Source organism: Solea solea, chromosome 8 (genome assembly GCF_958295425.1).
Source record: "Solea solea chromosome 8, fSolSol10.1, whole genome shotgun sequence".
NCBI classification, from domain to species: Eukaryota; Metazoa; Chordata; class Actinopteri; order Pleuronectiformes; family Soleidae; genus Solea; species Solea solea.
Genome location: NC_081141.1, coordinates 8,865,245 through 8,881,778, shown reverse-complemented (window position 1 = coordinate 8,881,778; position 16,534 = coordinate 8,865,245). Strand labels below are relative to the sequence as shown.

At 40.2% G+C, this 16,534-nt stretch overlaps 1 protein-coding gene across 1 annotated transcript; it reads right to left on the bottom strand.

Annotated features, from left to right (window-relative positions):
- Positions 1-606: 606 nt before the first annotated feature.
- Positions 607-16,106, bottom strand: LOC131464321 (solute carrier family 12 member 2-like). The gene is made up of 26 exons (XM_058636748.1): positions 15,545-16,106; positions 14,088-14,210; positions 13,817-13,892; positions 13,480-13,575; positions 12,217-12,356; positions 12,025-12,135; positions 11,525-11,633; positions 11,292-11,419; positions 10,326-10,410; positions 10,071-10,219; positions 6,994-7,101; positions 6,652-6,775; positions 6,425-6,526; positions 5,938-6,093; positions 5,720-5,819; positions 5,295-5,406; positions 5,042-5,182; positions 4,778-4,884; positions 4,005-4,084; positions 3,781-3,921; positions 3,532-3,651; positions 2,973-3,084; positions 2,777-2,863; positions 2,054-2,189; positions 1,252-1,319; positions 607-1,114 (listed from the first exon to the last, which is right to left on the bottom strand). The coding sequence occupies exons 1-26, from the start codon at positions 15,995-15,997 to the stop codon at positions 979-981; spliced, it is 3,300 nt and encodes a 1,099-aa protein (XP_058492731.1). The 5' UTR covers positions 15,998-16,106; the 3' UTR covers positions 607-978.
- Positions 16,107-16,534: the final 428 nt, after the last annotated feature.

The following is a 16,534-nucleotide window of genomic DNA, read 5'->3' as shown; positions in this document are numbered from 1 at the left end:
TTACTTAAAATGAATGAATGAAACTAAGGGAAAACAAGCAACACAAACGCAACTGTAAACGAATGATTAACTAAATAAATGCGGAACTACGTAATTTATCTACGAAATAAAAAAGAATACCCTTAGTGATAGGCTATTGTGCATTTCTACATTTAATTGTTGATTTTTTTTTCCCACAAAAAGGGATGAAAATTTGACACGAAAAATCATCAATACAGTAAAATGAATGGTTTATTTTCTGTGAATGTTACATTTTTTTCTATTAATAGTATTTAAGTATTTAATTTTACAGCAAACTAGATTAAGTACTCTAAAAATATAACTATAATTATACTGTTCACTTATCTATTTCAACTGATTATATATGTACATGAGAACAAACATACTTTATGTTTTAAAAACCTGATTAGGTGCTGATGATTCTGTACATCAACTGGTAAAACAAAAAAGAATATTCTGTTTAAAAGGAGTAATCATGATTGAACTTATCTTCTGTTATGTCACAGTTCACACATTTAACTTTGAACCAGTTTTCCTAGTAAATTGGGGGCCACAGAAGCTAAAATGATCCTCAAATAATAATACAGTAATTATTATAAAAAGCTGTTTACACACAGACTCCACAGAACCTTTATTAATATTTTAATAAAATGATGTACAAAATAATGGCATCAGTAGTTCACATTCTAAACACAAGAAAATACCCAACAACTTTGAAGTCACACTTCAGACACATAATTAACAGTAAAGTTAATATTTAACTGTAGTTATTCATATTCAGGTGAAACTCACAAGGCCACATGATTTACAGGCTGTTAACGTAAAAGAGAAAACAATCTTAGTAGTGATTTATTATTAATTAAGGAAACATTCATTTACATCACGTTAAAGAAGCAGCAGTCTCACGTTTCACGTCTGTCAAACACAACTTTCATCATGACAGAAACAGATACACATGTATTTGTATGTGTGTGAGTGTTAGGAGTAAAAGGTGAGTACACTCTGGTGGTTTCCTCTGACGAACAGCAGAGGTGGGACGTCTCTGGACAAAGTTTCCAACCAGCACATGTATAGAGCGCTCGACACTGTGCCCTTCCTCGCCAATGGCATCGTCCTATATGCAGAGAAGGAGAGAGGCTACTCATCATCATCATGATCAGGTCAATGTTAACTTATCACTGGTAACAGGGTATCAGACATTTCTCAGCTAATAATCAACAAGAAACTAGAAAGTGAGGGTGTATTTCTTACATGACAATCAGTTTGGCATTGCAGGAGTGCTCCTTCAAAAGCTCGTTCAGCCTGATCTGACGGTTGGTCTAAAAGTGACACATAAACACAAACCTCCACTTGTTAAAAAGAATAATACAGTTTGTGTGCACCTATGATATCTTTAGAATATGTTTACCACCCCATCTTGTGGTTAAACAATCTTTCAGTGCAAGAAAGTGAGTGGTTTACAATCATCTGTTTTCAGTCTGAAAAGGCTGTCCAACAGGGAGATTAAGCAGGTGTATATTTTGTTACACAATCCTTTTGTTAAGTGGATAATTAATGTTACATTTGGGGATATATTGCTGTCCTTTCTCATGCTATACAATAATTGATTAGCCAGAGCAAATATCAATATATCCATTAACAAATGGATGGCGCTCTAAAGTAAACAGTCCCTGCCAGTTTCACTCGCCGAGCGTCGCTACTCCATGTCTCCTTGTGATGGTGCTGCTCAAATGAATGAGGGAGGACTACATAGACCAAATACTGTACACTCAGTAATCAGACATAAACACAAAACCAGAAACACAAGGAACTTTATATGTAACTTTGCGTTAAGAGATGCCCCATCCTTGTATCGTATCTTGAGGTAACCTTCGTTTCCCACCACTATGTCTTGTGCTTTTTCTTCTGTTTCGTTAGCACTGACGATGTGTGAGTACTTTAAAGAACCACACTTGATGAAAAAACCTGAACTATCTCTTTAACAGCTCAGACATTGTGAGCTAATGTGTATACATTTGGACAGAGCTGATTGGTCAGCAGTATGCAGACTGACCTTTGCCTTGTAGAGCTCCAGTTCATTGTCAGTTATCCTCCATGGCTCTTGGGCCTTCAGCCTCTCTGCAGCTTCCTGCTCCATGTCGTCTTCTTTCAGCCTGTATGGCTCGATCAGCTCCTTAAAACTCAGCTTACTGCACAAATACACAGGTTCATTACAGTGATTGGCTGGGTGTGAGCATTACTCTATGTGTGATGCATGGAACTGTATATGTGTGTGTGTGTAGCACGCAAGGTAGAATTTGTGTTAACATATATATATGTATATATATATATATACATATATATATATATATGTATTAGTCCATAACTATAGCATATTATGATATACAGTATACAGTTATGGACTAAGAGATTAAAATCAATAATTCGCAAATCTACATAGACAGAACATAGTCTTGGTCTGTCTGTAGTGGGTCTGCATAAAGTCTGAATGTGGGTCATATCTTTTCTTTTTGCTCTTGATGTCCATCAGTTCAGTTCACATGGTTTGGTCATTGTTGTCCTCACAATTAAATTATTAAGTTATTAATGAATGTGGTCAGTGTTTTTGTTTGTTTGATTTAAATAAATGTCCGATCTCACAACCTGCTAAAAATAAAATACTATCCCATTACCCATCCGTCCACAAGGGGTAGTCAATATTCATGACAAAACGTAACTTCCTTGGTGCAACACATAACAAAAAAGCTGGGTAATCTGCGGTCATCAGAGCTCATACTTGTGTTTCTTGGGTTTGGTATTGATGTCACCAAGGACATTGATGTCAGAGAAGTCAATCCTGAATCTGCTGAGCAGGGTAGCCATCCTGATGGGACAAAAGAAAGTACAACAAATGAATACACTTTGATTTAGTATGAAACTTCACATTTCGTTATGGGTGACAATATTGTTTGTAGCAAGTGTGTTAGCCTCACACTCGGCGGTCGTGGTCGATGCGGTTGATCTTCCCACCGATGAAGACGCGGATCCTGCAGTCACCCCACTTACTCCGGTTGGTCAGCAGGTAAGGAATCAGCAGAGTCAGACCTGCAACAACACAAAAGACATTTTCAGACCTGAACTCCAAAAAGTGTCCAGAAAAATTGGTGCAGACATTTTCCAGAGTTAGCTGTTCTCACATGAAGAGTAAAGCAGGAGGTCAGAAGTGTTCACATAAAAAACAGTGACAGTCACGCTTTCTATCGCTATGGAACCGGGAGGAAACTGTTCTCATTGCTTGTGCTTGCCTTGTTTACCCAGCAGTGCTCACTTTAGCAGATACTCAATCATTGCATAGTCCATTTTAGTCAGGAGGCGACTTTTAGTTTTAGTTTTTAATTTTTAGATTTTATATCCTGGCCATGCATACATTAATCGTTGCATTTGTCTGTATCAAAGATGTCAGCCCCTTACCCCCATCCTGAAGGCTTTAAAATCTGCCACCAACGCCTACAACACACAATCATAACCCCCCCCCCAACCCCCAAAACTCACCTCCATCATCAAAGAGCCACCAGACATCTATGGTTCCTTTGCCCTGTTTCTTTTTAAACTGCTGGCTGGACTCCAACAGACGCTGGTCCGTCAGGCTCAGGGGACTCTTGGTTTCTGTGGCTGATGACAATACAGTAACATGATGCCACATAAGCTGATGTCAAAGAAACTCTCCAATCTGCATGATTGCGTATGTTGTGCAGTTACTTCCTGCATCCAGAAACAAAAGCGTGGTTATCGATTAGTTACCTCTCATAATAAGTGGACTGCTCTGGTTGCTGGTGGTTTTTGACGGACAGGAGTCAGAATCTGAGTCTTTAGCCAGACTTATGGAAATCACCACCTGCTTAGTGCTGGCTGGTGGCTTCTCATTTGATGAAAGCAGCTCATCTGCAGTAGACAAACAGGGAACACAAAACTGTACAGAGGTGGCATTTGGTGGACTGACTGTAATATACCAGAAATGGATGTACCTTGTCCCTGGGTGTGAGAAATGTCCAGTCCTTCCTGCAGTCGGAGGATCACAACTCCAAACTGCAGGTCAAAGGCATCACTGGAACAGAAAACACAACTGAGCTTAACAGTTCATCATTGTGCGGAACAACTATTCAGTGTTTTTCTGAATAATTTTACATTTATTTTATATTTCCAAAAAGTATTTCTTTGGTGAAAAGTTACCAGTCACATTTGGTCCTAGTATCAAACAGTAAAAACATTTTTTGGGGCGGGACTTTGTAGGTGTAATGGTGCATTCACACCAAAAGAAATGTAAAACTTCACACCACATTTTCTGACTGCGGTCAAGCTTTCTGACTAAATTCTCATGAGACAACTATTTGACACTGAATTTTAACGCCCTCCTTACAAAGGCTTTTATGGTGCGGTCCAATGACTCTGACTCTGATTTGAAAGGACATTAACATCCACATTCAAAAATGTTCCTTCAAATGTGCTCTCAGTGTTTTACTTTGGAAACCGGATGTCGGCGTCCTTAGGACTGTGATACCAAACAGCATGTGGCTAAAGGATTTTGGATGTAGCAAGTGGCTGCATCATGGCTGATGCGTAAAAATGCTAAGCTAACCTGCTACTACAGTAACACTCTCACTGAGCTAATTTCAAAATAGATGCGTCGCAGAATGGTTCCTCATCCGTGGTTCAGCTTTGGTGATTTTGCACCAAAAAACATGGCAGTGAACACCGTCTGTGTTGACATGAAACCTCATAAATACACATCCACCCTTACTGTAATGTGTTGATGTAAATCTCCACGTCTCTCATGTCGCCGTCACTCCAGTTGTTCTTAAATCCCATGACCAGTGTGTTAGGCTTCAGACGACCTAAACCCACAGCCTGAAGATCAGAGAACAGATACTGAGACAGAACTGGGATATGCATTTATAGTATATCTGATGTCAAAAAATAATAGTATAGTAGTATTTTGATACCTGATACACAAACCAGTAACAGAGGAAATACTGTACATTTTCTTCTGAAGAGTTGCTCATACCTGAAGGAGGAACTGTGTCCCATGTCTAAGGTTATCAGAGAAAACAGGAGTATAAAAAGCCTTGATGTGTTTCATATTGAACCAGCGCTGACAGCGAGTGTGATCCTGGGACAGCTCCTTAAAGTTTGGTCGACGCGATGTCTGGAGGAGATGAAGGATAGAAATATGAGGTAAGCCCAAATGTTAAGTACTATGAATTTCCCATCTGTGTGATATACAGTAAATGAACTTGCTATTGCTGTGTGATACATACAGTCTTGATGTGACCGCAGACCATGAGACCAACGTTCTTGGTGAAAGCATGAACCAGTTGAAGCAGAGCAGGACGAGAGTTTGGATAACCAGTCAAAACCAAACACTGTGGCCTTGAAACATTGAAATTTGAAATTTAGGACATTTTGTGTAACTTACAATTTCAGGAGTATACAAATAACTTTTGGGCTTCATAAAAGTCAACAGGACTCTTGTCAATCCATAGTAGTTTTTGTTTGAACAGTTTGTTCAAACTTTGGCCCAAAAATATTTATCATGACAAGATGTTTAAAAACTCTCCAAACATCTACAGTACAGTTCCACTGTTTGGATAACATTCTATCGATGGCTAAACGGTACCAGAGAATTCAGATTTTAGCCTTACAACTCTGTCTTGTTAGCATCACATCTACACAAGGAGCTAACCTGAAGTTTTTCACATGGTCCTCAACTCCAGTGAGGTTCAGAGAATGAGTCAGAGCCTGGTTGTACATCAGAGCCTGAGTGGACGAACCCCAGTTTACATCTGTAGGAAAACATTGGTCAAAGCAGATGAGCGAGTAACATATCAGTGGGATGACCAATAATTCAAAAGTGTTTTTTGTTGGCAGTTGTATATGAAGACATCCTCATCACGTCCTTACCAGGTTTCTTGTAGCTGACATAGATGTAGAGAGCGAGGACAATGAGCAGAGTGACCAGAGCTGCCCACCAGTTGATGACAAACATCACAACACAGCACAGAATTGCACCAGCAAGAGAAACCCACATGTTGTAATACTTGAAGCTGGGGCGCCACCCTGTGGTGAGAGACAAGTATAAAGCATACAGTAAAAATACTATTACGGAGTGCAATTTTTTGCCACTGCTTAGCGGATAAGCAGGATTTGATTGGCAAAGCAATGAATCCACCATGTGCTTCGGCAAACTATGACACCACACCATTCAATGTGAGTAAACAGTGTTTCAGTTGAAGCCTAAATGTGACATTGCACAGCAAATTTTGGAAGACATGAAATGATATTGACAGAATGAAAAAAACGGTCAACATGACAGATGTTGCACTTTGTTATTAAACTACAAGATGAGTCTACAACAGTGTGACTATAATAATTAACACTGATAGTTTACCTGGAGAGTTGGCTAGGGAGGCATGGAAGACAGAGAAGTTGATGAGAGCGTAGGAGGCCAGGAAGAAGTTAGAGATGATGGGAGCAATGATGTTCAACTCCGCTATCAGATAACAACACAAAGATTCAATAATACAGTCAATAGTTGAAGCTTTAGTTGTAAGTTGTAAATGTAAATCATGAAATCTGAGTATAGGTGGAGCTGTTGTGATGTGTACAGTAGCCTACCAATGAGGATGAAGGCAAGGCCAATTCCAAAAGTCAGGACATAACCACGAAGCGGCTCATTGTTTTTCCCATAACCCTTTGCAAAAACACCCAGCCCTGGATAGATGTTGTCCTTGCACAGAGCCTAGAAACACAAGGCTCAGGATGAAAATACAGTTTTTATACCTGTTTTTCCCCCCAAACAAACTAAAGTTGTACATCTTCGAAAGTTAATTCACCATAGGATTGATAGACCCAAACTGACTAATTTGGGATTAATTATTTGGTTTTGGGAGCAAACTACTATGAAAGGTATTCAACTTTTGCTACATGTCAGGTGATAAAAATGTTGTGGTTTCTGACCTGGAATACTTTAGGTGCGCTGACCAGTGAGGCCAGAGCGGAGGAAAGAGTGGCTGAAAATATCCCTGCAGTGATCAGAGGACTGAAGCCTGACACCAGACCCATCACCTGGACAACATAGAAACAGTTATATTTCATTTAGTTTCACAGTCAAAATTCATTCTGCATTTGTGAACAAGCAAAAGAGCTCACAAAAAGCTTGTTAATTGGAAAGAGTTAAGTCATAACTTGTGTTTGTCCACACTAAATAAAAGTGCCAGTGTCTCATTGCCCACACTTGAAAATAAAGGACAAGCAACTTTAACAACTTTAAGGGATAAAAAAAATCTAGTGAAGTGTGGATTCAAGCGTTGACTAAATGGTTTTGACCCAGTTTATATTTGTCAACAGGTACCTGGTAGTTACAGCAACAATGATGAGTTTTATAACTTAAAACTGTCATTATGGACTCATCAATCCACAATGTGAAATCTACAGACCTATGTGGACTTCAGGGGACTTTTTAATTCTATATTCAAATTTTTCATTTGTCTGTTTTTGTCAAACTATAATGTATTTACTCGTCATCACTAATAACCTTTTGCCAAGTAAGTGTTAAATAAATATGGAAATCTCATCAAAACAAAATATTTATTTGACTGACTGGACCAAAAGGGCGAAGTAACAGTTGTGTCAAACCTCAATACCTACCAACTCCATGGGTCATCTGTTAGTTGTTAGTACTGATGAAACCTCACCATCGGTGCCTCAGAGGATGTCAGAGGATTAGAGAAAGACAATTTATGATTTATTCACATTTGTAATATCAAAGTAACTCATCTATTGCAAAGAATTAAAATAAAACAACAACAAATGCCAAGAGGAATGAATGAAACTCTGTGTGTGTGTGTGTGTGTGTGTGTGCGCGCGCGTGTGTGTGTAGGTGGACATTGTCAATGTTCTCATTCAGCTCTGTCTCCAGCGAGATCCTTGTGACTCAAAACAACAGCCACTATTATGACTGCTGCACTTTGTTTCGTAACACACACACACACACACACACACACACACACACACAAAGGCCACATCATAGAATGTAAATACTTGTATCTTAGTGACCAGCACATGATGATTGAGGGCTGTACATGTCTTCCATGCAGGTGGTAAATACATCAGTGTAAATGTGACTTAGCTATTTAATTAGTCACTTAGTCATACTTTTAAAGTGATTAAAAAAAATAAAAAAAAGGTTTTAGACTAATATTGTATTGGACATAATAAAGTGTAATTGAGAAAATCCCTAAATAATACTATGTACTTACAGAGGAAGTATTGAATACATAAAGGTAGGGTTGGAGATCCTGGAAAAACTCTTTGAGCACACTAAATTTTGAATTCCAAAGTCCAAGCCCCTTTGTTCAGACTTCCCTCTTAAGCTATGCCTCCACAGCATAGGAACGTGCAATGAACATGGATTGATGAGCACTGTGCAGCATCGGTAAGGTTCAGTTTTAGATACTTGCTCAATTGACAATGTGATGATGAAACACTACAAATGCTCACAATACCCCTTTCTGGGCTTTCAGTTGTCACCAGCATTCAAATGCAGCACCTATGTTCACTCTGGTCTTGGATCACTCTGTATCAGCCTTTTTCTTGGCAGTAGCTTTCCCAAAAATCGTCTTTCATGTGCAACCAACACCTGTTGTTGGCACCTTTTCGGCCATAAAGTCTTGTTGTATTCGTCAAGCTAGCATAAGCTCAGGCATTGTCTTCTCAGAGGGGTATGTGCATTGGGGGGAGGGGGGTCAGATGGTAGTTTGATTGATGCATCACGATCCAATTAATTTGTTCAAGCCGTTCAATATGATTGATGGTGTTTTTACAAGGCTGTCTGTTCCACAACTGACTGACATTTTTCATTTTTGTGACAATGCATTAAGTAATTGGTTACATTGGGTTGTGAAGAGGAGTTTAAGCAATGTTACAGTCTATCTTTCTTTCCTTTATTTTTGCGTTATTAAGTGTTAAGGTAGACGGAACAATTATGTACATATTTTTGGTTCCGCCCGACCCTTATTTGGCTGCGCACCAAGTTAGAAGATGCGGCAACAGCGGCACCTGTAGCAGTTCTACAGATCTAATTCAGAGCAAGGAAGAACATTTAGCCCCTCGTGGATGTCAGCTCACGAGGTTTGTTCAAGTGTATTTGTGTACTTTCTATTTTATTGTTTTATTATTTCACAATGCTATGTTTTAATATGTATTCTGTTGTGCTCGTTTTTTGTGACCAGTTCTCACGGGTTGTCAAGATCATAAGGAATAAACCCCGTTTTTTAAACTACATCGTGTCTAAGCTAAATCCTTGAGGGTGCTACAAGCAATATAGTACAAAATGCTAAAGAAAATGATCTCCCACCCTACCTGAAAGCAAAGTTATTATTATGGAAACAACAAAAATAATAACTGCAAAAAAGTACTGAGATAATATAATCTCAAAGAAGAGAAGAGAAAAACAACCTGCCATTCACAAAGATAACCTAGATCAGTGTCGGATGCTTAAAAAATGTTGTTTAGATTTAAGTAGCAAAACAGTGAAATGACTTAAACATGTTACCACGACCAAGTTAAAAGAGTCTTGTCCTTGTAACAACTGTTAAATTTAAGTTTAGCTTTCTTAATGTATGCAGACGATAGGGTGAGTTGTATCCAAATGTGACATCACCACCAATGTAGGCTTCCATTATAAACTGTAGATGCACATAACACTCTGCTTTATATAACATACATTCCTGGGGTTTTCTGTATGGTTAGAGGAAATATGTATCATCTCCACACAAAGACTTTACCTATTTGCAAAGTAAAATACTTTGAATTTGGAACTCATACATTTCAGATTGGCTACATCTGTCTTCCAAGTTGTCTGGAAACCAGCAATACCATGTGGTATCAGACCATTGAGAAAAAACATCAAAGAAGCTTCCACCTATGTCCTCTACCATCGACATTTGAGTTAACACGAGTTCAAATTGTACCAATATATCAGTGAAATCATTATTCCTAAAAAAACTTTCACCCAGCCTGTGTGTGTCAGATACCTGGAAGTCATTCATTAAGCCAAACTGACAGCCTCCCTCCTTACAGATGGAGAAGTCATAGCCCAGCGTGCAGGCGGCATCAGTGCAGTTTACTGTGTCACTCACAGTGTCGTTGTGGTCACCAGTTGCATCTCTCACAATGCAAGATCCTGCCAAAGGAGAGGACACTCTGATATAAGCACTTGGCCAGGTTTGACAAGAGTTACCTTCAGTGTTGTTAAAATGACACTCTGGGAGTTGGTGAAGGACATTAACCTGCAGAGATGGCCACAGCCACATAGGTGAGTCCTGTAATGAGGATGGCCAGCAGTGTTCCTTTAGGGATCGCTGACTGAGGATCCTAAGGGTAGAAACAATGAGACTTGATTTGGAGCTATGATACAGACTGCTGCAAATGCTGTTATGACCCAGACTCACTGACCAGTGTGGCAGCAGTGCAGAGACAATCCCTTCTAATATCGATGAGAAAGCATTGCTCTTCTAACCAATTACAAGAGGCCAAAGTAACAAGTGGAGTTCACAGCTGTACCTGAACTCACTCCTGGTCTACTTTCTACTCTTGCACAGTGTCAGGATAGAACTAGCTGCAGGGAGATGTCATTACTGTTCACACACAGCCGAGCGAGGTCCCAGTTCCAAAGTTAGCAAAGACAACAGATGTCACTAGGATACACAGCACACTTGGGCTACATCAATATTACTATATTTTTATTTTAAAACAGTGATTTAATGTAACAACTATCTTGGTTTCAGCTCCACATCAAAAGTGATCTGTATCCATACAAACATAAAAACATATATAAAATGACCATTCAGAAACACTAGGTTTGTGTGTGCTGGTGTAAACAGGAAGTTCTCCTCTGTACTTGTTTACTAGTCTCAGGAAATGCGACATCGAGAAATCAAAAAAAAGCAGAGTCAGGATGCAGACAAGGTGAAATTAAAAGTAAAAGTTAGTTTTAATGGAGCTCTTCATTCGCAGCCAATAGTCAAGTTGGGGCTGATAATAACCAATCAGGAAGCAAATGTGGGTAATTTCTTCATCTTCTTCAAAGGTCTCTCTCCCATCTCCACTAAAACACCTTTTCTGTGGGTAGTGTGGATGGTACATGTAGCTGGAGCAGAATTTGTGTTTTTATGTGAAAATTGAGTCGGGGGAATTAAATTCCCCTGAAGCAGTATCATAGTTTTTATTATCGTCCTTAGAAAAGCTAAACTTACTGTGAGGTCTCCAGAGATATTGGCTCCAGCCAAGATCCCAGTGGCTGCTGGGAAGAAGATGGCAAACACAGAAAAAAATGTCTCTTCTTCTCTGAAGTCTGGACCCAGGTTCTCGATGAAAATGGCAGCTGTAGAGGTGAGTACCAATACAGAGAACTTTTAATTCAGGACATTAAATGGAATAGAATTTAAAAATATGAGATTCCTTTGCATGGATAACAGTGCAGACTGACTGTGATAGCCAAAGAATCCTTTGGGCTCTTTGCTTTCTGTTGGCATGAAGCTTCCTATGAAGTAATTAGCGATTGCTCCCAGCAGGATTACCAGGAGGACAATCTGAGCCTGATAGATAGAAAAGAAATTGATGGGGAGGATGGAATTAGAACAGAGGCACTAAGAAGCTTGAAAATATACAGCTGCACTGGAGGCAGGAGTACTTTGACCTTAATGTTAACATCAGTACCAATGTGTGTATAAAAAGATGGATCACAGGACAAATCTTGAAAGCATCACTAAAACTTTTGCATTGATGGCTGGTTGCAATATCTGTCAATTCCCGCAAAAGAACACATCAAATACAGTTTTCATGTTGGACATAGGACATAATAAATCAATATTTGAAAAGAAAGAAAAACTACATTTACAGTATGTTTGCTTCAATCTGCTGTTATATGAATATTAGCCGAGTCATCTATAGGCAGTAGATGATATTCCCCTGCTTCCCAGGGCCTACCTTGGCTTCCCACTCCATCCCAGCTACAGAGATTCCCAGCAGCAGGATGACAGTCAGAGTCCCAACAATTCGAACGTCATTCAGTTCATCAGTCATCAGGGCATCAACATCCTGCAATCAATAACCAGAACAAATGAGATGAGCTCAATATCAGAATGATCAGTATCATAGAGTTTGAAGAGTATTCCTTACATTAAGCATCTCAACAACTGTTTCTGCGAAGCCTACGACGTACATGGCCACAGCTACAGCATTGGCAAAGGCAAAGATCAGACCAATGGAACCTCCAAACTCTGGGCCCAGACTCCTGGAGATCAGGTAGTAAGCTCCACCTGGACAAAACGGACACAGAAAGTTAACCATATGCCATTTTCAGACTAACTAAATTAACTCTCTCTGGATAATGTCTGGAGATTAGGATTAGGTCCGGACATTCTCCAACTATTTTCATTAACATATGACAAATGCAGCGGTTGCAATGCAACAGCGGTAAGATCTCTGGAGGATCCAGGTGAAGGGTGGGGTGGTGTCACACTTAAGGCTGCAGGAATTGCCAATTATTTGGAGTTCCGCCTGCTGCATTTTCACATGAGCTAACTTGAACTTTACCTGAGGATTTAAGTAAGGAGCTGGCAGAAGAATCTCTGGACAATTTCTGGACTTTGGGACATGTCTGAAAGCAAGTTCCTATTGAACAGGAAGAGGTGTGCAGGTAGAGTAGTAAGTAAGATTGGAGCAAGTTTCCTCACAGTTGAATGAAAGGTGTTGCATGTGGAGCTATAATGGCCTTTGTCCAAATTCAAGGGTCAGATCCTTTGAAGGACAACCTGAAAAGAGTTGATTTAGGATTACAGTTGCAGCATGGCCAATTTTCAGCTGTGGAACCTAGCACTATTCACTGTCTACATAGCTATCTTGTTAATTTTGTGACTGCCATGTAAATAATCCTGGGACAGGTTGGCCCAAGAAGGATCAACTAATTGGATCGTTTGCTGATTGGGAATGAAAGGACATATTCCTCAGCCACATCTTATGGAGCCTTCAAAGGGGGAAAGCTTTGTGACACCACCATGATGCAAGCAATCGTCAAATGCAGCCACTGAAGGATGCAACACCTAAATAGGAACAAAGTGAATGTCTGATATTCATTTCTAAATAAAGGTGAGCTAGTTTGCAATTGGAAGGTGCAGTTACTTTGGAAGTCAGAATATAAATGTGACAAAAACATGCAGATATGGGGAGTAGTCATATTGGACACTCTAAATTGATCATAGGTATGAGTGTGGATGGTTGTTTGTCTCCAGGGTGTACAACGCCTGTCGCTCCTATGTCAGCGTCTCCATGACTCTCATGTGGAGCATAAGCGGTAGAAGATGGATGGATGGATGGATGGATGGATGCAAACCTCCTCAGGTAACATTTTTAAAATAAAAGCTCAAACAGTTGCTTTCTCACCTCCCCGTACAAAGCCGTTGGTTGCTATAGCAGAGGTGGACAAACCAGTGATGGTAGTCACCACAGTGGCCATTAAGATGATTGCTATGGTCAGTCCTGTTGCACAGAAACACATGAAAACAAGCCAAAAAGAGTGATATTACAGTTGAGGTTTAAGAAAACCACAAGTGAAGTCCAAAACATCACAGAGATAATCTAAACTGGAGTCATGGTGAACATTTGTTTTATTTTCTCTATAGAGAACAGTAACTGGCAAATTATCCTACTTCCAAAGTCTACTTTACTTTGACTGGCTTTACCTCAACGTCAAACCTCAATTTGACTAATATTTACCTACCAATTCCAGCTTGTCCAACAATCCAGGACATTCTGATGAAAAGCATCACACCCCAGATGTTCAGCATGCAGCGGATCTTTAACATAGACAATTCACACGTGTTAAACCCTATTGGGACCAGCCCTGGGTTCCCCAACAGGAAATGATACTCAATTAAAGATGCAATAACTAATTAAATACATTTATTCTGTCATTGATGTGGTCTTTAAAATTCACGTTTCAAAATATCACGAGAAGAAAAAGAGGTTTGACATGAGCTACAGATACTCACCAAGACTCCCTTCATCCAACCAAATTTGACAGTCCCTCCTTTTGCCTGCTTTGCCGCCAATGCTGCCGCCTCCTCAGCTGCCGATGGTTCCTCTCCATTGGCCAGACCATCCTCAAACGGATCCTGACAGCCAATCACAGTTGAGATTAAAACAGGGACAGACATAAAGATGTGCAGGTCATACATTCATTGCAAAGATACACTGACTTCTGAATGAGGAATAAAGTTCAGAAGTTTATGAAACTTGTTTAAAAGTTAAAAGTAATCTTTGAAATTAGCCTGTGTGATATGTGTGACATTAACATGAGACATATTCTAATCTTAGAGATCTACTGAAGATGTCAATCAACACTTTGTGTGTATTCACCTTTGAACTCATACACCATCGCTGTGAGTGTACAATGTATGTCTATGTTACAGCTACATAACATACATGTCAGAAGAGTGGGAGCATGACTGGGGGATTCCTACAGGGTCATGACAGACAGCATTGTAGTGTGTCCGTGTGTGTCCATGTGATGTCACTGAGCCCACTCAGAACCCACTCACTATTTATTTCACTGTTAAGGCTTTTAGCTCACCATTGGCTAACTTCCTGTCCTCACTATGTCATTTCAGTAACACTTTCCGATCAGTGGGGCATTAATAGACCAACAAACTATCCTCATTAGCACAGAGGACGGCCTCTTTGAAGATTGGACAAGGTATCATGGGATGTTCTGTCAGGACCAGGTTCAACATATTGTTATTTTTGTTATTAATTTTAATTTTTTTGTATCCTTTGCCTAAAAGGACTAATGTCCATGATGTTTTAATTTGGGACTATCTATGATGGTAACTCAACATTTCAATAGACACATGTTGACTTGTCATTATGATGTTATAACAGATAGCTCAGTAATGGAGATATAAAAACTACAATGTCTGATTGTCTCGATTTAACTTTGTTTTTCTCTTGCCAATAGGGACAACGTTTTTGGGAGAAAGAGCAATTCAATTTATGACCATCAAAGATCAATTCAATGTCTTTATCACCTACTACTGCATTTATGACAGTGAACAATCAGGAATTGGCAGACAAGTCGTCTGTTGCCTCTTGGGTAAATTGTCATTTTATTACTAATTCTACATAGTTGCACAACTAGTCTTTCAAAACTTCTTCTCTGTGTTAATTTCTTGCATTAGCTACCTTATCCCTAATTGCTGTAGTGTAAACATGGTTTAGTAATGATGGTTAATGTCACTGTCGAGCAACAACACCACAACATATTCACAATCAAGAAGCTTAAATCAGAGATATTGAAATCTTTAAGCATTACTAAAGAATTGGTTCAATTGATATTTTATGAATTGTTTTACATTTACCTTCATTTTATAACTGAGTTTTTCTGGTTTCGCTTCAAAATTATTTAAGATGTTATAAGCAGTTATTGGGGAAATAAACAAAGGTTTTATACTTTATCCAGCTCATCGTGCAGCTCCGACAGCGACGGTCTGGTCAGCTTCTCAGCGAATGGCGCAGCAGTTTGTCGGTAGAACTCGATGTTGGGAACCGCGTCTATGGTGTTGTGTCCGAACGTCCTCATGTAGTAGGTGTTGGAATGGGAGTCGGAGATGTGCGTGTGTCCCGTGCCTGTGGAATGGAGACTAACCGAGTCGCTCTTTGCTGTGTCAGGCTCGTGGAAAACATCAGGTGGGAGACCGATGTCCATGGCGCTGCCCAGCGCACCTGGATCCGTGAAGCCCACCATCTTGAACCGACCTTTGGATTCTTCAGGAGGCTGCTTTGATGCGTCATGGGCAGGAGCAGAGGCCGGGATCGCGGATGGAGCTGAGGATTCTGTCACCACATCCACCTGGAACCGGCTCGCGGAGCCGCCGCTCTTCAGGGACGGTTTCTGTCCCGACATGTCCGGCGACGATGAAACCCAATAATCACTGAAGCTCCGAGAGATAAACGGTTACCGCGAAGTCAAGTCCAGGCATTTAAATCCGAGCTGTCAGACAGGACGCGCGGATCCGCGGAGTCACAGAGAGATAAGTCAAAGAAATGGAGGCAGAAATCAAACATTTAGAGTTAAAAATCACAGCTTCAGCCAGTTTGACCGTCATTTACTCCTCCACTGTCCTCTGGTAAACTCTTGGTACTTGATGCGCCAGGACTCACGGCAAACTGCAAAGATCTGTGCGTAATCTGCGTAAAGGACACACAGACTCTCTCTCTCTCTCTCTCTCTCTCCCCGTCCATCCACCCACGAGCTGGCGTGACGTGGGGATCGTCCCCTCAGATGGACACTCAAAAGGTTTATTGTCATCGCTCTCTTTCTCTCAGCCTCTGGACTCCCGAGACATCCCAGCGTGTCAGGACACGGAGGAGGAGGAGGAGGAGGAGGAGGAAGAGGAGAAGACAGGATGGATCAATGTCAATTACACATGCAAGTTTGTCA